General features: G+C 55.2%; 2 protein-coding genes across 2 annotated transcripts in view; both read left to right on the top strand.

Annotated features, from left to right (window-relative positions):
- Positions 1 to 3061: 3061 nt before the first annotated feature.
- Positions 3062 to 10048, top strand: LOC308279577 (leucine-rich repeat and fibronectin type-III domain-containing protein 2-like; the record flags this gene model as incomplete). Its single annotated transcript, XM_080720091.1, is given in 6 exon segments — positions 3062 to 3083; positions 3620 to 3778; positions 3781 to 4540; positions 5451 to 5631; positions 9355 to 9423; positions 9950 to 10048. Coding segments are annotated over 6 exon segments (1290 nt in total).
- Positions 10049 to 10069: 21 nt separating this feature from the next.
- Positions 10070 to 22250, top strand: part of LOC308279578 (kinesin-like protein KIF1A) — a gene marked incomplete at both ends in the record, with an annotated part of 36466 nt that continues 24285 nt past the window's right edge. The window contains 8 exons of the mRNA XM_080720092.1: positions 10070 to 10133; positions 16791 to 16936; positions 17015 to 17161; positions 19619 to 19694; positions 20946 to 21126; positions 21227 to 21299; positions 21386 to 21479; positions 22039 to 22187. Of these exons, the coding sequence (XP_080576218.1) occupies positions 10070 to 10133; positions 16791 to 16936; positions 17015 to 17161; positions 19619 to 19694; positions 20946 to 21126; positions 21227 to 21299; positions 21386 to 21479; positions 22039 to 22187 (930 nt within the window). The remainder of the gene's footprint in view (positions 10134 to 16790; positions 16937 to 17014; positions 17162 to 19618; positions 19695 to 20945; positions 21127 to 21226; positions 21300 to 21385; positions 21480 to 22038; positions 22188 to 22250) is intronic.

The following is a 22250-nucleotide window of genomic DNA, read 5'->3' on the forward strand; positions in this document are numbered from 1 at the left end:
GGGTTCCTGCTGCGTTTCCAAAGAAGAAGAGCAAAGATATAATTTATTCAGTGGATTTGTGTTATATTTATTTATTTATTTATTTATTTATTTATTTATTGGTACTGGGGTTCCTGGAAACCCTTCTCTGGGCTACACTCCCAGACCTATTTTATATTTTTTTTATTGGAAACAGGGTCTCTTAAGCCAGCACTGCTGGCTTCGAACCTGCGTGATCCTCCTGTCTCCACCTCCCAAGCACAGGGATTACAAGCATGCGCCACCATGTTTGTAGTGATTACTTATCATGGGACTGGAGAATCTGTTCTCATAGGCTAATTAGCAAGGCCTTCTGCAACTTTCTGAGACTTTGTTTCAAAATAAAGAATCCAACTTATGGCTGGGGCTTTTTCTTGGAGGTAGAATGCCTCTGGATTCCATCCCCAGTAACTTTAAAACACACACACACACACACACACTTTTATTTCTCATGTGTCCATGGGTGTCCCTTCTGACAGACGTGTTCAAGAGTAGCCTTCTTGATTGTAGGCTTCGTCATGTCCTGTCCTGTAGAATAAAGGACTCTATGCTGGATTAAGGTCAGGGTATCATTGCCAGCTCTACTGTCTGTCATAGAGTGCACTGTGTTACAGACCTCTGCTGCAGTTTATATAAACTCTATGGCATACGTGACCATCGCAGTACAGTTCCTAGGGATACCCCCACATATGCACATGCCCTTTGTTTCATCTCCTTCCCCGGGCCTGCCTTAATCAGCTCTTGTTCCTGTGACAGTCTCTCTACCGATTTTCACGATATCTGCTTTGGTCATTCTCGGCATTTCTGTCTTCCTTCAAGCCCTCTCTCTCTGTCATTGCTTGTGTTTTTCTCCACAGGGAAGGAACTTTCTCCCGTGTTACTTGTAGATTGCTCATCCTCTGAGGCCCAGTGTCCAGCAACACATGTGGCCTGTTAGAGAGCCGAAGCATTTATCTCACCACCCTAGGCACAAGGCCATCCAGGGCAGGATGACCTTGTCATCTCATCTGTCTGAAGATGGTTCTATAGAAATGGGCGGCCACAGTGATATCCCAAGGCAGCCTGTGTCGGTCACTCGGCAGATAGACCAGGCCTTTGGGAGTAGAATTCATCACATAGGCATTGTGGAGTCTGGATATCACCCAAAACAGACCACCGTCTCAGAAGATGCAAAGTTAAAGGTCTTAGTTCATGGAAGCGAACTCTGGTGCACCAGGGCTACATTTGGAGTCTGAACCTTCAATACACAGCCCTGAGCTGTGGCAGGAGCAGGTTTTATAGGCCAAAACGGCAAATCATCTGGAAGGTTCACAGAGGCTCCTTGGCACTGGTGGGCAAGACTTACCAAAGAAACCAGTTTGCTTCAGCCTGAACGTATGTACATCCAGATAAGGCTGTCTTCCCCCAAATCATAAAAGCATTAAGTCATGCCTTTGTCTTTTCAAGGATTGTGAAATAATAAATCGTAACTTTGTGTTTGTGGCCCAGGAATCAGGTATGGTTATCTCACAGTTCTAATCTGGGCTGTAGGGGGTGGGGCTGGGTCTGATGGTATATTTCTTCTTTATATAAAAAACTTGAGCCATTTCTGTGCCCTATACCATTCTCCCTTTCTTCTTTGTAACTGAGTCACATCATTGACTCTGGATCTATGTCCACAAGACGTACATCATATGTGCGTAACCATGAGCTTAACTGTGCTTATTTTATTTTTAATGGACTTAAGTAAGGCATTGATAATGCATGGCCCAATGATCAATCTTGATAGCAACAAGGCTAGCGGTCTGGCTGGGGCTCTAGACAGACCCCTAGAGTTCCTTTACATATCCATGTTCGGTTATGGGATGTCCTTGCCTAGGGCTTCTGCCTTAAAGGGACATACTGTTTATTAGAGCAGAAGTTTCCATGGCTGCTGGTTGCACTGTTCCTGCTCCCACCAGTAAAGACCCACAGCAGAGTTGCTGTCCAGAATCTGAACCCAGTCTGTGATGAAGGTGTTTTCAGCTTTTGCCTCCCTGATAGAGATAGACTTGGGGATAACAAAGATGGGCACACAGAGAGTTGGTACATGTTGTAACTGGTCTAAGGAACACTTTTTCTCTATTACTGTTTTAGCTCTGTTTTTTTGGAGTTCCCATACTCACTTTTGCAAAGGGCCATAAATTTTTATAGAATTTGGAGCACTGAGTGATACTGTAAAAAACAGGCCTCCTGTCTGAGTCTTGTGTTTAGTGGATGTGGAGTTTGAGTTAACTCTCCATCCACTGTGCTACACTGAAGACATCTTTAGCTGGGTGTGGGATTCCAGTGACCTTCATTCCTGTGGAGATAGGGGAGAGGCTGATGGAATAGGGTCCTTTCCCTATTCCTGAAGTCCAGGAGGGCATCTGTTTTACCCAGGCCAGGTCTCCAGGATGGAAGGAGTGTACTCAGTCTCCAGCAGCGGAAAGGTAGGAGCCTTTCAGCCTGGTGTATGGCCTTTTTGGTTTGCCAGAATGCTTGTAAGGCTTTCAGAAGGGAGTGGTCAGAAATCTCAACCTCTGGCACATCTTGTGATTCAGGGAGGAGAGGTGAGGGTCTTATTTTTTACCTGTCATTTTTTTTTTTTTTTGGTGGGTCTGGGGATGGATCCTAGGGGCATTCGAACTCCAAGCTACACCCTTGGCCCTATTTTTTATTCTTTATTTTGAAACAGGGTCTCACTAGGTGGCAGAGAGCCTCACTAAGTAGCTGAAGTTGTCCACGAACCGCGATCCTCTTGTCTCCGCCTCCCAAATACTAGGATTACAAGTGTGCACCACCTTGCCTGCCTGTTTTCCCTGTCTTTAACTCTGAAGTGTGTATACACAATGTAATTTCCAATTAATATATAAAGCCTTTTTCCAAGTCTGAGAGATTTTGGCCATGAAGACCAGGCCATCGTCAGCCCACCCTGCAATGAGAAGGGCAACCGCAACCTAAAGAAGTAGTCCCTGTAGTCATTTCTTGGTGACCGTCAAAGCAGTCTCAGTCAACGTGGGGTAAGCTTCCACCCCTCCAGAAAATGTGTCTACAGGCAGAAGAAGGTACGTGTATTGGCTTGACCTCTGTAAAGTCAGTTCCCAGTGCTCGTCTGGCATGCTGCCCCCAAATTATATTTCTTCCAGAGGTTTCTTTTCTTCTTTTGGATTCACCGTGTGCATGCTTGGCCTCTGGACTCCAGGTCTTTTGCAGTCTGATTTAGCTTTGAGGTGTAGCACCTGGGTCTGAGAGGTTGGTGGAGTTTTGTTGCCCTTTGGTGAGAAGTCTGGTGGGGCTGGAATATTAATTTTCTTTCCATTTTTTCCATCCAGTTGCATCCCTCACCCTGTTTCATCCAGTATCACTCCTTCCCATCCGCCCCCCCCCCCCGTCTTTCTTTTTAGCTGCATTTATTAGCTTTTGTGGTAATTCTGGCTGAGGATATGAGACCAAGATGGACAGGGGGGCTGCCACAGAATCTAAGGTACTGGTCACTTCCCAGAGTCCAAGGTCTCAACAAAGTTTCCCTTAACAATGCCCCGATTTTATCCACGAACAAATGGCAGGGCTTAGTCAAATCAGGGAGCACCAGGGTTTCAAGAGCTTCTGAGCTTCTGGGAATCGGTGCGCCGCATGGTCAACTTGCACCAGCTGAGCCTGGACCACAACCTGCTGGACCACATCTCCGAGGGTACCTTTGCAGACCTGCAGAAACTGGCCCGGCTGGACCTCACCTCCAACAGGCTGCAGAAGCTGCCCCCGACCCCATCTTCGGCCGCTCCCAGGCCTCGGCGCTGACCGCCACGCCCTTCGCCCCGCCCCTGTCCTTCAGCTTCGGGGGGAACCCGCTGCACTGTAACTGTGAGCTGCTCTGGCTGCGCAGGCTGGAGCGCGAGGACGACCTGGAGACCTGCGGCTCCCCGGGGGCCCTCAAGGGCCGCTACTTCTGGCACGTGCGCGAGGAGGAGTTCGTGTGCGAGCCCCCGCTCATCACGCAGCACACGCACAAGCTGCTGGTCCTGGAGGGCCAGGCGGCCACGCTCAAGTGCAAAGCCATCGGGGACCCCAGCCCCCTCATCCACTGGGTGGCCCCCGACGACCGCCTGGTGGGGAACTCCTCCCGGACCGCCGCCTACGACAACGGCACCCTGGACATCCTCATCACCACGTCCCAGGACAGCGGGGCCTTCACCTGCATCGCCGCCAACGCCGCGGGGGAGGCCACGGCCACCGTGGAGGTGTCCATCGTCCAGCTGCCGCACCTCAGCAAAGGCTCCGGCTGTGCCGCGCCCCCCAAGTCCCGCCTCTCGGACATCACGGGCTCCAGCAAGAGCGGCCGGGGAGGTGGAGGCAGCGGGGGCGGGGAGCCCCCCAAAAGCGCCCCGGAGCGGGCCGTGCTGGTGTCGGACGTGACCACCACGTCGGCGCTGGGCAAGTGGTCGGTCAGCAAGTCCGCGCCGCGGGTGAAGATGTACCAGCTGCAGTACAACTGCTCCGACGGTGAGGTGCTCCGACTGATGAGGTGAGCCAGCCGGCGGCAGGGCGGCGGGGAGGTGTGTGGTGTTTCCGCCGCACCGGGGCCGCCCGCGGGGCTCCTGGGGCCGCCATGTTAAATGCACAGGGCAGGATAGACACTACCCACACATTTAAGAAGAGAAGGACCCAGGCAGGTGCAGCCTGAGAGAGGTGTCTGCAGGAGCAGCCTCCCAGGCGGTGGCTGTGAACCTCTGAAGTTCTACTGTGCGTGAGCCCAGCCAGACAAGGGCCACAGGCGGAAGGATCCCAGGCCGAAGGAGGAGGGCCCTGGCCCTGACTCCTTTGCCGTCCTGGAAACAGCTTGAAGCCAGAAGAGTGGGGTTTAGATCCTGGCTCTGCCCCTTGCCGATCCTTCAACTCCGCTGGCTGTGAAATGGCTAGAACCTATGCCAGACTTCATGTGGACAGTTGGCTGCCGGCAGTTAAATCATACTGGCTAAGGGGGGGAGAAGGGGGAAAAGGAAAAGAAGTCAGGTGTAGTTGAAGTCCTGCCGTTAAAAGGTTAGAAACCTCTTTAGTTTTGAGCCTGGCTGATCAAATCTCCCGCACATGTCCTACATACATACATACATACATACATACATACATATATAGTACTAGGGATGGAACCCAGGGGCATTCTACCTCCGAGCTATACCGCCAGCCCTAATTTTTATTCTTTATTTTGAAACAGGGTCTCACTGACTTGCAAAGAGCCTCACTAAGTAGCTGAGGCTGTCTTTGAACCATGACCCTCCTGTCTCAGCCTCCCAGATGCTGGATTACAAGCGTGCGCCACCATGCCCGGCTTTGTCCTTCATAATTTTCTACCTTCCTTCAGTTTCCTTTTCCCCTGCGTTGGCTTCATCTTTAGGCAGTCTCTCCCTCTGGGACGTCTCCGCCGGGTCTCCCTGCAGGCTGACGTGTGGGCCAGTTGGGAGGAGCCACCAGGGGCTTAGAGGGGCCATCCTGCTCACCTGTCTGATCCTTCTGGGCTCCAGTCTCCTCATGCAAGTGGAGACACCGATGTTGACCTTGCAAAGTTGCTATGAAGGTCAGTTCCTAGGCCTGGTAGAAAGGCAGAGGAAGACAGACAAGGTGTGATACAATTACATAGCTCATTTGTATTGTAGAGCGACAGACAGGGGCCGGGCACGGGCACAGACGACCCCAGCCAGCTCCCTTCCTGTGCCCGCCGCGGTGTCTGAAACCTGAGGGATGGGGCCGAGAATCTTTCTGCTCATGGGATGCATGACTTCCTTCGAGAGCCCATAGGCTGTGTTGCTTTCCACATGTAGAAGCGTGTAGGATGCTTAGCCTGAGATCTGGGAGCGGTGGGCACGCTTGTAATCCTAGCATTCAGGAGGCTGAGACAGGAGGATCGGGGTTTGCAGACAGCCTCAGCTACCTAGGGAGGCCCTTTGCAACTCAGTGAGACCCTGTTTCAAAACAAAGAATAAAAAGTAGGGCAGGGGGTGTAGCTTGGAGGTGGAATGCCCCTGGGCTCCATCCCCAGACCCTCAAAAAAAAATGTTATTTGTGCTCAAGTCATTCAACTTCGACCGGAAGCGTTCACAAAGTGGCTGTCTGTATCAATTCTCAATGATATTTATGGTCAGTTTAGTGTACGATTATCCCTGATCCTTTATACACAACACGATAGCTCGCTTAGCCCCCCCCCCCCCCCAGTATTTCACCACTTGTCTGTACTGTAGCTTTTTTAACCAATCTTCAATCCTTGGACATCCAGGTTGTTTCCAATTTTCAATGTTAAAAGTAGCACAGTGACGGATATTTTTATACATAATTATGTTGGTGCAACCTCAGTGATTTCCTTCACATATTTTCCTAGGAGCCGAATTGTTGATTTAACAAGTAAATGATAATATTCGCAGGCTCCATATCCATCTTTGCTTGCCCTCTCACCGGTGATTGGTGATCGCGCCCTTTGGACCGCACCTCCGCCGATACTGAATACAGGACGCCTTTCATCTTGGCCAATTCCAGAGGGGACAAACGGAACTTGTTTTTAAGTTACATTTCTTTGATAACTTGTGAGGTTGACGTTTTGAAAATAAGTCTATTTTTCCAGTTGTGAATTTATTATATGGTCTTGACTTTGATAAAAAGTATCGAGGGAGAAAACTGCCATCTTGTGCTGCTGGGAGAAGCTGAGGAGACGTGGGCATCCAGGCTGCTGCTCTTGAGGTCACGGAAACGAGGCTCCTCCCCGGGGCTCTCAGAAGTCCCGAGGGGCAGGGCCAGGCTTTGGGCGCTGCGCCTGTAGACCCTCAACTTGGGAGTCAAATTGCTTTTATATAGTGATTGAGGGTCCAGTCATACTAGGTTTATAAATGTAATGAAAATAAAACAGAAGCCTCTGAAACCTGAGGGGGGGAAATGCAAGTGGCAACCAGACACAGCAGTACTCACCTGTAATCCTAGTACTTGGGAGGCCGAGACAGGAGGATCCCAGGTTCAAGGCCAGCCTCTTCAACTTTAGTGAGACCTTCAGCATCTTAGCAAGACCCTGTTTCAAAATAAAACAATACATAAAAAGGGCTGGGGGTAGAGCCCAGAGGCAGAATACCCCTGGGTTTAATTCCTAGTACTACAAATTAAAAAAAAAAAAAAAACAGGAAAGGATGGTGACTTCTTCGGGCCAGTGATGCAGATGAGAGAACACACAGTGTAGAAAGCTGTTCGCGTGGTTGGGGCCGTGGTGCCTGAAGGAACACAGATCGTGAGTAGCGGTAGATGAGTATTTGTATTAGTGGGAGTCAGTAGTGTAAAGCAAGACTATTATCTCGTCTGCCATCCTGGGGAGGAAAATGGAAGACAATGTTTCGTTAGGCAACTTAGTCTTATTTTTAAGAAGACAGGTTTCCAACAATGTGGGGAACAATGTAGCTCCGAGCCTGGAGCCAGGTAACAGTAGGAGTCATCACTGGCCGGCACCATTGCGTCTTGCCATGGGTGATGATTACCCGCACAGGCTCGGTCTCATTCCATCCTCCCCAGTATACCAAGGTGGATAGAAGGCCAAGGGAATTGAACAAAACCCCTCCGAGCTTGCGACGCCGGAAAGAGCTGAGACTGAGCTTATGATATGGCTTGAGTGTGTCCCCAAGAGGGCTGACCACATGTAAACGTGGCCCCGGGGCGGTGGTCCCCAGGTGGTGAACTATCCCCAGAAGAGATTTCGAGTGTCTCCCTTTCTTGCTCTGGGCAGTTTGCTTGGACACAGCGTCCTGCTCTTGCCAACCGGCGCCCTAACCAGAAGCCCAGAGCAATAGGAGCCCTGACCTTAGACTTGAACCTCTGGACCATGTGCTAAAAATAAACTTTACTTTGTTATAAAGTTGGTTTCTTCGGGCATTCCCTTGCAATGACACACAGCCAACCACAAAGATGGCAGCTTCAGTGGCCTTCGTGGCCAGCCTCCTGCTGCGGTCAAGACGCCCACTGTCTCCAATCGGAGCATGGCTTGGAAGAAAATGCAGTGTTCCCATGAGACGAAGCCAGGACACAGACTCAGTTAGCTCTCCTGAAACCCGGGTAAAACCCGTCACTCACTGTACTATGAGAGCGTCCCCGAGGTGGTACACAGCGGGGACGCAGTGGAGTAGGATGAATCCAGGCAGCCTGGCTTTGCAGAGCCTCCGTCTGCGAGGGGTGAGCCCTGGACCACAGAGAGGGGTGCCCAAGCCCAGCGCGCACATGCAGGTGTCAACCCTGAGTGTGGGCCTCCGGGCCCCAGAGGGTCATGACCAGAACTAAGGGATGCCGACGGGGATTTGCACAGGTGGTGGTGGCCCTGAGGTAGCAAAGACAGAGAGGGCTGCCTGCGATGGGAGAGTGTGGGGATCCTCTGCTTTCCCAAGAATAAGCCCTGTGAAGCTTAGGGTGCTGGGCTGGTCGTGGCATCCCTAGAACATTCTACACAAATGTTCTTAATGGGTGGCTAGGAGCCTTGGCAAAGAATGCTGACCAGTACGGGTTTGTGAAGGGCAATCCTGCCCAGATTTTACATCGTGTCTCAGGAGACACTGTGTATTTCTCCGCCTTTTTATCTCCCCACGACATTTCTGAAGAATGTGTTCCCTGAGACATCCCTCTATGCACTGCGACTCTCTACGAGGCCCCACCCCAACAGGGGAAGGGGAAAGCAGCCTAGGAGTTCCCACTGCCTGTGAGTCGCTACATGCATGGAACATATCACAGTTGTATCGGCATCTCACAAACGCCCATGGCGTCTCAGGGAGACAATGGAGAGACGCAAACTGGTGCAATGGGCTAATGAGACTGGTCAGGTAACCGCACTGATTGATAATTGACGGGAACAGGCTAGAAAGCCTCTGGCTTGTGCCCCACATCGGCCCCACTTCCGTTCTGTTCAATATGTCCTGTCTTTGACATGGATAATGATAGAGAAAAGATGCTTGGCAAATTGCCCTGTCCACAAGCCCGCCCTTCCTTCCTTCCTTCCTTCCTCCCTCCCTCCCTCCCTTTCTTTGTTCCTTTGTTCCTTTCTTCATTCTATCCATCCATCCACTCATCTATTCTTTCTTGTATCCATCCATCCATCCATCCATCCTTTCTTCCATCCATCCATCCATCTATTCATCCATCCTTCCATCCATCCATTTTGGTTCAAGGAAACAAGTGCACCTGTACCCGTTTGAGGAAAGGCAGGCCTGCTCGCCTGGAGTCTTCTGTGCCTGGGACCAGTGCTGTGGTTGCTGCGAAGCACATCACAGTGGACGCAGAGGGCTGCAGGGGCTGCTGAAAGCTTCCTCCAGTTTTTAGTTGTGTTTATAGAAATCCATTGCTCGGATCATGGAAGGTGACGGCTCTGCGGAGTCACTCCAGCTGGCCAGAAGAGGGACTGTAAGAGGTTTCATCCAGCATGGTCCGGGTTTGGGAGTTAACATCTGCCATGCCGTATCACAAGGTGTCCAGAGGTCATTTGATGAGAATGGGACTCTGGGAGCTGGCCTGGGGGGGGGGGTTAAGTGGCTCTTGAAATGAGAGGGTTTGGAAAAGAAACCTTGGCTCCTTCAATTTTTTTTTTTAAGAACTTATGGGTGGCCAGGCGTGGTGGCACACACTTGTGATCCCAGCATTTGGGAGGCTGAGACTGGAGTATCACGGTTTGCAAAGAGCCTCAGCTACTTAGTGAGGCCCTCCGCAACCTAGTGAGACCCTGTCTCAAAATAAAGAATAAAAAATAGGACAAGGGCTGTAGCTCAGAGGTAGAATGCCCCTGGGTTCCATCCCCAGACCCACACACACACACACACAAGAGAACATATGGGTGGAAGAGGGGGCACACACACGGGAACGTAAGCACTGGCCCGTTCCATAAACAGATGTCCAGCAGTGCTCACTTTCCACGCCTCTGCCGCGGCCCTAGCGTGGCTTCGTCTACAGCACCGGGCCTCCGGAGACCGAGTGCATGGGGACCCTGCAGAAACAGTGTAAGCTGAATCTCTGGAGCCAAGCTATCCCCTGAGCAAGATGGGTGGCATCCGGGATGCCAGACATGGCCCCTCTCTTCCCTTGTCTGGGCCTGGGCTTCTTCTCTGCAGAGTGGAGACGTCAGTGCCTATCTGTCCGTCTCACCAGACCGTGGCGGAAGTGGAAGGAGGTGACTGGGAGCAGGAGGAGTGGCCTCCCCAGGGCTAAATGTTTCCAGTAGCAGAGACCTGAGGACAGCGGCTTATCCAGGTCCAGGGACCGCTCTGTCACGTAAACGGAGCACTTCTGCTGTTGACGGGGTGCACATCACTGCGGCCCCTGCGAGGCTCCTCAGATGAGCTACCAGATGACACAGCTCCCCACCCTGGGCACGTATCCCAGGGAGACGAAGTCAGCAACCGAGAGGCAGCGGCACGCCCATGCGTGTCGCAGCACTGGTCACAGGAGCCAACATGTGGATGTAGGCTGCGTGCCCACCAACACGTGAATGAATACAGAAAATATAGTGTGCAAAGCCAGGTGTGGTGGGCACGCTTGTGATCCCAGCACTGGGGAGGCTGAGACCGGAGGATCGTGGTTCTCAGCCAGACTCAGCTACTTAGTGAGGCCCTTTGCAACTCAGTGAGACCCGGTTTCAAAATAAGGAATAAAAAAATAGGGCAGGGGGTGTTGCTCAAAGGTAGAATGCCTCTGGGTTCCATCCCCAATACCACACGGAAAGAAATATGGTGTATATATACTCGGTGAAGTAGTACTCAGCCGTAAAGAATGGAAGGGGAGCGTCATGTTAGTGAAGTAAGCCGGACACAGACGGACAAATAGCACACGTTTCCTCCTACAGACGAAAACTAAAAATCAAAACACAAAGGTGACCCGGAAGTAGAAGAGGGTCTGTCAGGATTTGGAAGGGGGTTGGTGCGGGGGGCTGAGGAGGAGAAGGAGGACGTGATCACAGCTTGCTACTGCCTGTGTGGAAATGCCCCTGACTGATTTGTACCATCAGTGTGTGAATAGCAGTGAGATCCAGGGAGAGGAGTCAGGGTGCTTTGGGAACTCCATGGACTCGAGGCCGGGCAGGTCAGGGGCTTTGTCCTGAAGTGACACCCTGCTTTTGTGCTTTCTGGCACTTCCTGGGACTTTCTCTGGCATGTCAGCTCACAGGGAAGCTGAGGTCCCCAAGAGCAGCCCCAGCCTGTGTCAGAGACAGTTGGAGGACCATGAACCCCAGCTTCCTCCACCCGGGGGAGGGAGGGACGGCTCGGAGGCCTGTCCTCTGCTCTCTGAGGTTCCTGTAGGACCAATCACCATTGACTTCATTCCCATTCCCTTACCCGCGCACCCGGGGCCTGCCTCCCACACAAACCATGGCTCCTTAACTCCTGTTCCAGGCGCTGCATCCTGGGGACCCAATCTGAGGCAGGCAGCACCCTCTGGGTGAGCCCCGAGAGGATGTCTTGGTTCTTGCCAATTAGCCCACGGTCTGGCATGTGTGTGACGCGAGTGGGCACCCTGTGGGTAACAGAAGGTTCAGGATGAGATGTCAAATTAGTGCCCATCATGCTCAGGAGTGCAGAGAGGGGCAGTGACAGGATGCACCCCCCCACCCCCCCACCCCCCGTGGGCCCTGGAACTGTGGGGCGGAGATGAACAGGCCCGCCTCTATTCACTAAGGAGAGCTGGCCCTGCCTGCGGAGGGTCCCGAGGCGGGTTCCGGCTTGCTCTGCGGCCGTGGCTGGTCATACCTATCTAGACGTGGGGACTCCTTCTGCTGCCTAGCAGAGAAGCCGAAAGAAGATCCATTAAACACTTAACCCTCTAATGAGACCGTGCGCTAGCAAGGCAAGAGACGTGAAGGAGCGTTTCATAATTAGCCCCTTCAAAGGTGAACGTGCAGGCAGGTCGCCTGGCAAGGTCTGTCCCCTCCAGCTTTGGCCGCAGCTAATTGACGGCACCCGGGCTTGGGGCCAGGGGGATGTACCTGGGGATTCGGCAGGAAGAAGGGAGAGGGTAGATGTCTTAGATGAGCAAAGGGGCTGAGGCGGCAATGGCCAGGCTGAGCCAGGCCCGCAAGGCCCGGGTGCAGGTGTGGTGGGCAGTAAGCCCACCTGGCAGGCAGCCAATGTCGAGGTGGCCGTAACCACTGACTTACTTTCCCTGGTCATACTGGCCATGTGGGTTGTTTGGAGTGGAACTGGCCCAGTGTGTTGGACAGTATTTGGTCATCATGACCAAAGGGCTGAGAATAATGTAGAGGAAGAAAAGTTGATCTGGGTTCGTGGTTTCAAAGTTCAGTCCATGACTGAACTCCATTGCTCTGAGCCTAAGGAGAGGCGGGGTGTCATGGTGGATTGGTGTGGTGGAGGAGAGTTGCTCAGAACCACCAGCATGTGGAGAGAGGCGGGGGGAGGGGCTGCGGAGACCAATCCTTCCAGGGCATGCTCCGGTGACCTGCTTCCTCCTGGCAGTCCACACAGCATCCTGAAGAGGTCAGATGCCTCACCATCCCCGTGCCTCGCTGTGTGGGTGACCATGTGGTCAACAGAAAACTTTTGGGGACATCCCAGGGCTAGACCATAATAGCCGGGTTGTGCTTGGCTCCAACTCCAGATTGGGCTGGGATTTTTTTGTGTGTGGTACTGGGGATGGAACCCAGGGGCATTCTACCTCCTTCTATACCCCCAGCCCTATTTTTTATTCTTTATTTGGAAACAGGGTCTCATTGAATTGCAAGGGACCTCACTAAGTAGCTGAAGCTGTCTGGGAACAGTGATCCTCCTGTCTCAGCCTCCCAAATGCTGGGATAACAGGCCTGCACCATCATGCCTGGCTTGGTTATTTTATTTCATTTTTTATTTTTTGTGGTACTGGGGATGGAACCCAGGGGCACTCTACTTGATCACCTGCTCAATCAGCCGATCTGTTTGCAGTGTCTTGTCAAGACCCAGGGTTGGAACAAGATAGGCAGTCTTTGCCTTCAGGGAGCTTACAATTTTACTGAAGATAAAAAGACAAGATTAAGAATACGCACAAGTGGGGTGTGCTGGCACACTGTGATCCCAGTGCTTGGGAGGCTGAGACGGGAGGGTCACAGGTTTGAGGACAGCCTCAGCAACTTAGCGAGGCCCTATTTCAAAATAAAAAGAAAATAAGGTTGGGAATGTAGCTCGGAGGTCGAAGACACCCCTGGGTTCAATACCCAGCATCCCACAAACACACAAAAGAACGTGCAGGAGACAGAGACCTGGCTATTGATTTGTATGGTACTCAGGGATGGTCGCCAGTGTCTTTGAGTGACATTGGAGCAGAGGCCTGAGGGGACCAAGAGGCAGAGCCAGACTGAGGAATTAGCACATGCCAAGGCCCCGGGGTAGGAGACACTTGTCCTGTTGGAGAGGCAGCAAGGACGCCCGTGCCCCCGGAGGAAGCGTGGCCTGGGCAGGGCTCAGGAGGCTGCGCCAAGGCCTCGGATCTTACCCTGGAGGCGGTAGGACCAGAGGCCAGCTAGAGATGCGCAGGCCTCAGCCGTGTCTGGACCCGCTGCGTGGGGCACGCACATCCACTGCGCTGGCAGGGGCGCAGACGTGAGCAGGCCTTCCGGCGTGGGCTGGCCTCCCTGCTGGCATCCTCGGGTGGCCGCGTCAGGCTGGCCTGGGGACTCCTGGAGGCTCGCAGGCTGCTGCGCCCGGCTTCTCCGCAGTCGCCCGCCCCGGCCACCGCGTCCTCTTGCTGGGATGTGGAGCTATTGTTTATGTTCTTGTTTAATTACCTCATTAGCCATGCGCCGGTGTTTCTGATAATTAGTTGCCTCCTCCTCCAGCCGCTCCTGCGTGTGTGGGTGTCGGTGTGGCCGTGGTGTGGAGCAGCGGTGGTGGGTATGAAGGGGGCCGGGGTCAGAGGCCGGGTGCCCTGTGCTCTGTCTCTGAGTGGGGGTAGACGGGCGGGGAGGCGGCCGCCGCGCCCAGCGTGGAGACAGGAGCTCTGAGGCTGAGGCAGTGGTGGCAGCTGGCATCAAACAGCACGGAGATATTTTTACCACCCTCAAAAGGGCACAGCATGAGAGCCAGAGCCCTGGGCTGCTTCCTGCGCTCCCCTCCCTACCGCGGGCCTTGGCTTCCCTGGGAAGACACCTGAGCCAGAAGGGGCCTGGGAGTACCCGGCTGGCTGGCTAGGAGTCAGAGTGACTCACCCACCTACCCACACAGGAGGAAGCAGGTGGGTGCCAGGGAGGAACTGAAGTTACACAGGTGGGAGAACTCCAGGGAGTGCTGACCATGAAGGAGCGTGAAAGTCGCGTGGTCAGCCTGGACGCTCATTGTTGGGAGGGGAGGGGAAGCGGGGGGGGGGGGCAGGGCAGAAAGTACTGTGCGAGCGTATGTGTATGCCATCGCCAACGTGATCCACATTACAATGTGAAACAACGGTGTACCCATTAAAAATAAAAAACAGAGTCTTGGCTTAAAAGCAGTCCCCCACTGCATGGGGGACTCCACCCAAGGCTGGAGGACAGGCATGTGCCCTTTGCCCCTTCCCCATGCAGGGAAAGGAACACCCAAGCCCTCGGGCCTTCACATGTAATTGCTGGCATTGAGCCGTGCTGCGGCCGGCCGTGTGCAGGCTGAGATGCACCGGGTCCTGGCGGCACCAGTGACAGGCAACCCAAAGGAGAGACCGGAGATGCACGGCTGGCTTGGTCTCTGCCCTCCGAGAGCTCCTGCGGCCCCCAGCTCCCCGGCTGAGCGGCCAGGGAGAAGCCAAGGGCCAGAGGATGGCGCCATGAATCTCCGACAGCCGCGCGGCTCCCGGCCCGAGGGTGTCCAGCAGCCCATAGATCACCGCTGGGCTGCTGACCTTGAGTCTTGAGCGAAGTGAAGAACAGAGGTCATATTTATTCCATCAGAGCCACGGGAGGCGTGAAGCACTGGGATGTAAGGACGGAGGTAAATCACTGGCTCCCCAGGACGCGGCGCCTCTGCCTTCCCGCCCTGTCTTCCCCGGGCAGCCAGTTGCAGCTTGCGCAGGTGAGGAGGGCGGAGGGGCCCCGGGGTCTCCAGAGCTGCTCTCTCGGGACCCGGCAGTGCTGAGACCCAGCCGCTGGGCACCCACAGGTCTCTAGAACGTGAGGCGTCCCTCGCTGTCCCCGGCACCTGCTGGACGAGTGTGGTCCTGCCTCCCTTGAAGCCCAGCCCGCGCTGGCCCCACGCTCTCCATTCTCAGCCTGCTGCTTTTTCCCTTTTCCACAGCACAGTCCAGGGTCTAGCAATCTAAGTTCCTTGACCGCATTGTCTGGTTCTCTCCCCCCACATGGAGCGTCACTCCACGAGTTGGGGGCTTGGGTCAGTGTGGTTACTTCCATACCCAGAGCCCAGGGCAGCGCCCGGCGTGCAGAAGGGGCCCTGTGAACGTCCCCTGGAGAAATGACTGTCTGGAAATTACCGAAGAAATGCTCTAGGTCCACCCAGTACACCAGGAGAGACAGAGATGTGCAGAGGAGACAGGGTGGCCCGGCTCTCAGCCTGACCACTGGGGCATTCAGAACCAGGCTCCTAAGACAGGACAGACGTGGGGGCGCACGCTTGCTATCCCAGAATTCAGGAGGCTGAGACAGGAGGATCTGGGTTCACGGACAGCCTCAGCTACTTAGGGAGGCCCTTTGCAACTCAGTGAGACCCTGTTTCAGAATAAAGAATAAAAATAGGGCTGGGGGTATAGCTCAGAGATAGAATGCCCCTGGGTTCCATCTCCAGTACAGAAAAAAAAAAAAAAAAAAAAAAAAAAAGACCAGGACCAGGTTTGGCTCCCGGCCAGGGCTCCAGGTCCTGCGTGGCCCAGCTGTCCCTTGCCTGCAAGTGCACTGTGGTCTCGTTGTGTCCAGCATCTCAGGGACCCATGAGCCAAGCAGCCCAGGGCTTGGCTTGCTTCCTCCTTGATTAAAAAATGCTAATAAATTTACTGGCAACATGCTTCCTAACCCAAACGGGGCCCAAAATGTGGCTTCCATGACTGGGGAAAATTTCTTCCTGAGAACTTTTAAGGGGTGAGGTAGGAATGGGGAAGAAGAATCTATTATTCACCTCCCCCTGTGGCCCCCCTGTGCTAGAGCCTCCCACGAACCCCATCCAGCCTCACCTCCAAGCCGCAATGCCGAGTGACCATATCTGAAGCCACAGGCCAAGTGCAGTTCTCAGAACATATTTTTTGCAGTACTGGGGATGGAATCCAGGGGTATTTTACCTTTGAACTACACCCCCAGCTCTAATTTTTATTCTTTATTTTGAAACAGGGCCTCACTAAGTTGCTGAGGCTGGCCAAAACATTTAATCCTCCTGTCTCAGCCTCCCGAGTACGAGGGCTACCAGGTGCCTGGCTAGTTCTCACAACTTTTACATATCCATGCGCGGAATCAGTCCAGCCCTAGTAAGCGGAGAGCTCCTGTGAGCGCCAACACCACAGGAGACAGCGGGGCCGTGGATCCTGGGATAAGCTCTCGCGTTCTGAGCACTGGACGGTCAGCAGACAGGACAACAGGGATCCTGCCCCCGGGAGGAGCAGCAATGCGTGTTGGGAGGCCGGGTGGTCATACAGAAAGAAAGAGAGGGGCAGGGCGGGGCGGGGCGGGCGTGAGGGGCGGATCGCAGGGTAGATGGGTGGCCAGGGCAGGGCCCTGTGCTCACATGTCCGCCCCATGTTTACCCGCGCATAGCTGCTTACGGCCTTAGCCAACACCCTTCTCTCGCCTCTGCTGGCCCACCCGGGACACTGGCACTCTGCCCTCCCAGCCAGGACCGACCAGGACCCGGGGCCTCAGTCCCATTGTGGTGTGCCGCTGGACAGAGCGCTGGGCAGACTCCCCGGCATTCCTGACCAGAGCGACTCTGTGGCTGCCCCTCGTGCGGCTGACCCACGAGATGGCGTTCCACTAAAGGTACCAGATTCCGCACCGCACGGAGGTGTGTTAGTGCCTCGTGGTGGCCGGCTACGGTCAGGACACTGTTGCTCTTAGAGGTGCCTAGGCTGCACCAGGACCACCGGGCCCCCTCACCTGGGCGCCTCGCCCGGACACTCCCAGTTGTTCATCCGCCCACCCTGCATGCAGGACTGTGCCAGGCTCCCCGCGCCCTTTGTCACCATGGAGCTCGCTCCTGCTGGGGTAGGGCGGTGGCGCCAGAGTTGTTTGTGGAACAGATAGATAGGTCGATAGGTAGAAAGAAACAATCAAGGGCAGATGACAGATGGAGCGGGGAAGCACTAGGTGGGTGGGTGTGAGCTCCTGTGCGCAGCCCAGGTCGCGGGCTGGGACCTGTCCTCCTGCACACGCGCACGGGCGCGCACACACACACACACACGCACACGCCGCCCCTCTTCCAGTGATGTCCTTGTGAATTCTAGAATGCCAGAGGGGTACACATGCACAGGGAAGGAAAGTGACGTGCCCTGGTCAGGAGCAGCTGTGCCAGGGCTGTTGAAACGGGCTGTAGGAAGGCAAAGGCGGAGATTCCTGCTGCCAGCTTCTTCCCTTGGGTGCCTGGGTGTGAATTCCACCCTGGCTTCTGCTTGGCCGCCTCTCCCTGTGCCTCTTTCCTTCCCGCCAGCTGCTTGGTAGAGATGGCGCTGTCTGGGAGGGGGAAAGGCACCGTGGCGCAGGACGATGCAGCGCTGTGCAGACACCATCCTGGGTCCACCTCCAGCACAGAGACAGTGCCAGCCCCGCGCACTCACGCCGACGGCTCCTCAGAGAGAATGGCAGCCTGCAGGAGTGAACGCCTGCCCGCAGGCGGTGCCCAAGCAGGCTCGCATCCCGTGGGTCCCCAGCATCCCGCAGGGAAGCCGGTGCTGTCTGTTGCTGTCCGACAGATGCTGAGGCCGAGGAGGACAGCGCTAACTCCTCAGACTCTGCTGGCCAATGGCAGTGACTTTTTTTTTTTTTTTTTGCAGTACTGGAGATGAAACCCAGGGGCCAGGGGCATTCTACCTCTGAACTACACCCCCAGCCCTATTTTTTATTCTTTATTCTGAAACAGGGTCTCAAACTGAGTTGCCAAGGGCCTCACAAGTAGCTGAGGCTGTCCGTGAACTGCGATCCTCCTGTCTCAGCCTCCCACCACGCCTAGCTGGGAACATCCTTTTCTCAAGGGCAGTCGCAAAAGCACCTTCCGCCCTCTCTCTGGGCCATGGTTAAGCCAGGTCAGCATTTGGCACCGGGACCCAGCAGAGGGAACTTTGTAACAGCGTAAACCCGTAATTCTGATCACTCTAACTAGTGGGCTCCCTCCCTGGACCAGGAACGCCAACTATGAGACACTGGTTTTTCCAGACACCTAGAACTCTGTCCCACCGACTTTGAAAACAGCCTCGGTGCCTTAACACTGGCGCCTGGTGAATCCTGAGTTGGAACCCAAGCGTGAGCATCCTGTGTGCCCTCCAGAGCCCGCTCCCTGGTTGGTTGCTTCCCGACTGCCAGGAGCGTGAGCGGCTGTGGTCGCCCTCTAAGCCCGGTCCGTGCCCCAGTGGGCTGTGTGAGCCGAGGGCAGTGCAGTCTGTCACGGACTCACGCTGAGAACATGTGATACTCTGGCTTGAATCCGGCTGAGCACAAACCCCTCTGTGAGACCGAAGGCGGTGCGTGTCACCCACCGAGCCTCAGCCTCCTCAGCTGTGCGGTGGATGTAACACCCTCATCAGGTCGCAGTGGGAATTAAACTGTTAATACCTGTAAACTCTTCAGAACTACTGCTCAATAAACATTAGCTGTTGCTGCAAAATAGCATATATATATATATATATTTTTTTCTTTGTTAATTGCTGCCCAACAGTCGTCCTCAATCAGAGGTTGCTTCCTGTTTACGTCTGGTTCTGCTCAATTCAGTTGAAGGGCATGCAGCACCATCAGCCCTTGGTGTCGGAGAGCTGGTTCCAGGACCCCTGCGGTGCCCCACCCAAGGATGTTCAAGGCCCTTCTGAGAAATGGCGTAGTATTTGCATGAGTCCTCTGGCACACTTAGAATACTCCAGATTACTCCTGATTCGTATTTGCATGAGTCCTCCGCACACTTAGAATACTCCAGATTACTCCTGATTAGTATTTGCATGAGTCCTCCGCACACTTAGAATACTCCAGATTACTCCTGATTAGTATTTGCATGAGTCCTCCGCACACTTAGAATACTCCAGATTACTCCTGATTAGTATTTGCATGAGTCCTCCGCACACTTAGAATACTCCAGATTACTCCTGATTCGTATTTGCATGAGTCCTCCGCACACTTAGAATACTCCAGATTACTCCTGATTAGTATTTGTATGAGTCCTCCGCACACTTAGAATACTCCAGATTACTCCTGATTCGTATTTGCATGAGTCCTCCCGCACACTTAGAATACTCCAGATTACTCCTGATTCGTATTTGCATGAGTCCTCCGCACACTTAGAATACTCCAGATTACTCCTGATTCGTATTTGCATGAGTCCTCCGCACACTTAGAATACTCCAGATTACTCCTGATTAGTATTTTCATGAGTCCTCCGCACACTTAGAATACTCCAGATTACTCCTGATACCTAGAGCCATGCAAATGCTATGAAGAGTGGGTGTCCGGTCTTGTTTGGAGACCCTGGAGCCCTGTGAGGGGGCAGACACCTACGTCAATGGCAAAAAGGTCACCGAGCCCAGCATCCTGCCGTCAGGTATGGCCGGGGCCATGAGAGGAAGCCCTAGTCCCTATGACCAAGCCACCCCTTCTACGGGTGAGGCCCCGGGGCTCAGTCCACTCCCAGCAGGCAGAAGCTCTGGAGGATTCTGGACAGTGGACCCGTTCTGGGCACCCAGGCCCAGGTAGAAAAGGATCTAGTCAGAGCGCTGGGACTCTACAGCGGGCAGATAAGGGACGGGGAGCCGAGGGTGGGACCCATCCAGGGAAAGACTTCCCCCAGGCTCAGAATGGCCATCCTGGTGGGGCTGGGCTCCAGGGCCAGGGCCGAGGGCCAGATGCTGGGCCAAAAGGAGGCATGCAGAGTGGCTGTAGGGCTGGGCTGGCCCAGCATCAAAGCACTGGTGTCCTGGGCTTTGGCCTTTCTCGGGCACCAGGGTGCACTTGATGTTGAAGGGGCCAGACACACAGAGCACCCTGAATTCGTGGGTGCTTTGCATGGAAGTGTGGGCGGACAGTTGTTCCCGGGTTGATCCTGCTGCCCCTGAGGCTCGAGGCAGAGCCGGGGCCAAGGGGGACACCTCGGCTTGTATGTCCCTCCCGGTGCTGAGCGTGGCTGCTTGTGGGGCTGAGGCTGGGGGTGCAGAGGGGCCAGTGAGTGGGCTGAGGAGGCCTGGGAAGCCCCCACCTGCAAACACTGGAGCTGGGTGGGGATGGGCAGACTGGAGAAAGCTGGGAGACTAGACCATCCAAAGAGAGCCTGTGCAGGCAGAACGCCCAAAGGCGAGGTGCTGCCCTGGGGGTCCAGCAGGGTTGCTGGGGTGGGTGGGGTGGACTAGTATCTTGTGCCCTGGGAAAAGGCAGCCCGCCCTGCTTCCGGCCCAGTGGGGTAGCGGGTGGGAAGGGGACCCCCGCAGTAGTGTTCTGCGGAGAGCCCTGCTCGGCCCTCAGTGTGCACACTACCCAGACCCTGCATGTCTGGGGGAGGGAGCGGATGTGAGCCAGGGGTGGGTGAGTGCCCACATCTCACAGGGACACTGGAGGTTACAGTGGGGAACCCCGGACCTGTGGGTGGCAGGATGTCGCCGGCTCCTGAGTGGGGCCTAAGGGATTGGATTCAGGAGAGGAGGTCGGCAGAGGGCTTGTGGCTGGCTCCTGGTGGTGGTGGCTGTCCCCAAGGTCGGGGGCGCTGGGAGGCCCAGGTGCAGGAAGTACTGCGCTCCTTCCTTCCCGGCCAGAGGGCACCTGAGACCTGGTCCCACGAGGCCGGCCTCACTTCTTCCCCCAGGAAACCGCATCATCATGGGGAAAAGCCATGTGTTCCGCTTCAACCACCCGGAGCAGGCCCGCCAGGAGCGTGAGCGTACGCCCTGCGCAGAGACGCCCGCCGAGCCCGTGGACTGGGCCTTTGCCCAGCGCGAGCTGCTGGAGAAGCAGGGAATCGACATGAAGCAGGAGATGGAGGAGAGGTAAGGCCCGGCTCTGCCCGCCCGGTGGAGGAGATGGACAGAGGTAAGGCCCAGCTCTGCCCGCCCACCCCGCCTCAGCGCCCCTCACCTGCCCCTGCAGGCTCCAGGAGCTGGAGGACCAGTACCGCCGGGAGCGGGAGGAGGCCACCTACCTGCTGGAGCAGCAGAGGCTGGTGAGCACCCCACCGGCCTGCTGGCTCTCCCCGCATTCTGCCAGGCCCCTCCACAGTGAGCCCACGGCCTTGGACTCTCTCCGTAGGACTATGAAAGCAAGCTGGAGGCCCTGCAGAAGCAGATGGACTCCAGGTACTACCCCGAGGTGAACGAGGAAGAGGAGGAGCCGGAGGACGAAGGTGAGGTGCCTCTGGGGCTCTTGTGCCAGGAGGACTGAGCAAGGCGGTGGCAGGGCTGGGCACTCCTGGAGGCCAGCTGGCAGAGTCCTCTAAGGATGCCCTCTTCCTGGAGCAGGCTGGAGCTGGGGTAGAGTGCACGGGTCAGCCCTACCTGTGCTGAGGGTCCCAGCCCCACGGCTGGCCTGTCACTGGCAGGGCTGGCCTCTCAGGGGAGCTCGTGTGTGGGGAGCCCAGGACCCTTTATCTTTGGGGCCCGAAGGACCTTTACACGCTGCCCGCTTGGCAGATCTTTCTGCTGGTGTCTTCTGTCTTCGCACACAGAACAGTAGTGTGAAATCCCGGACCCAGGCACAGAGAGGGAGCTGTCCAGAGCTCAGTACTAGGGAGGGCCCCACCTCAGAGCTTAGTCTTCATCCACCGGTGGGGGCTGCAAAGTGCACCAGGCACAGGATGGCCTGGGCAGTCCCAGGTGGGACCCAGCTGGGCTGGCTTCCTGGTGATCAGGCGTGGTGGTAACATGGCTGCTTCCCTTTGCTGACCCGTGTGGCCCTTCACACAGTCCAGTGGACGGAGCGGGAGTTCGAGCTGGCACTGTGGGCCTTCAGGAAGTGGAAGTGGTACCAGTTCACGTCGCTGCGGGACCAGCTGTGGGGCAACGCCATCTTCCTCAAGGAAGCCAACGCCATCAGCGTCGAGCTGAAGAAGAAGGTGCGGGACGCGCCTGGCTATGTGGGCGAGGGATGCGTCCACGCGCGGTGGGACACCTGCCTG

The sequence above is a fragment of the Muscardinus avellanarius genome, assembly GCF_963383645.1.
Source record: "Muscardinus avellanarius genome assembly, contig: SCAFFOLD_43, whole genome shotgun sequence".
NCBI classification, from domain to species: domain Eukaryota; kingdom Metazoa; phylum Chordata; class Mammalia; order Rodentia; family Gliridae; genus Muscardinus; species Muscardinus avellanarius.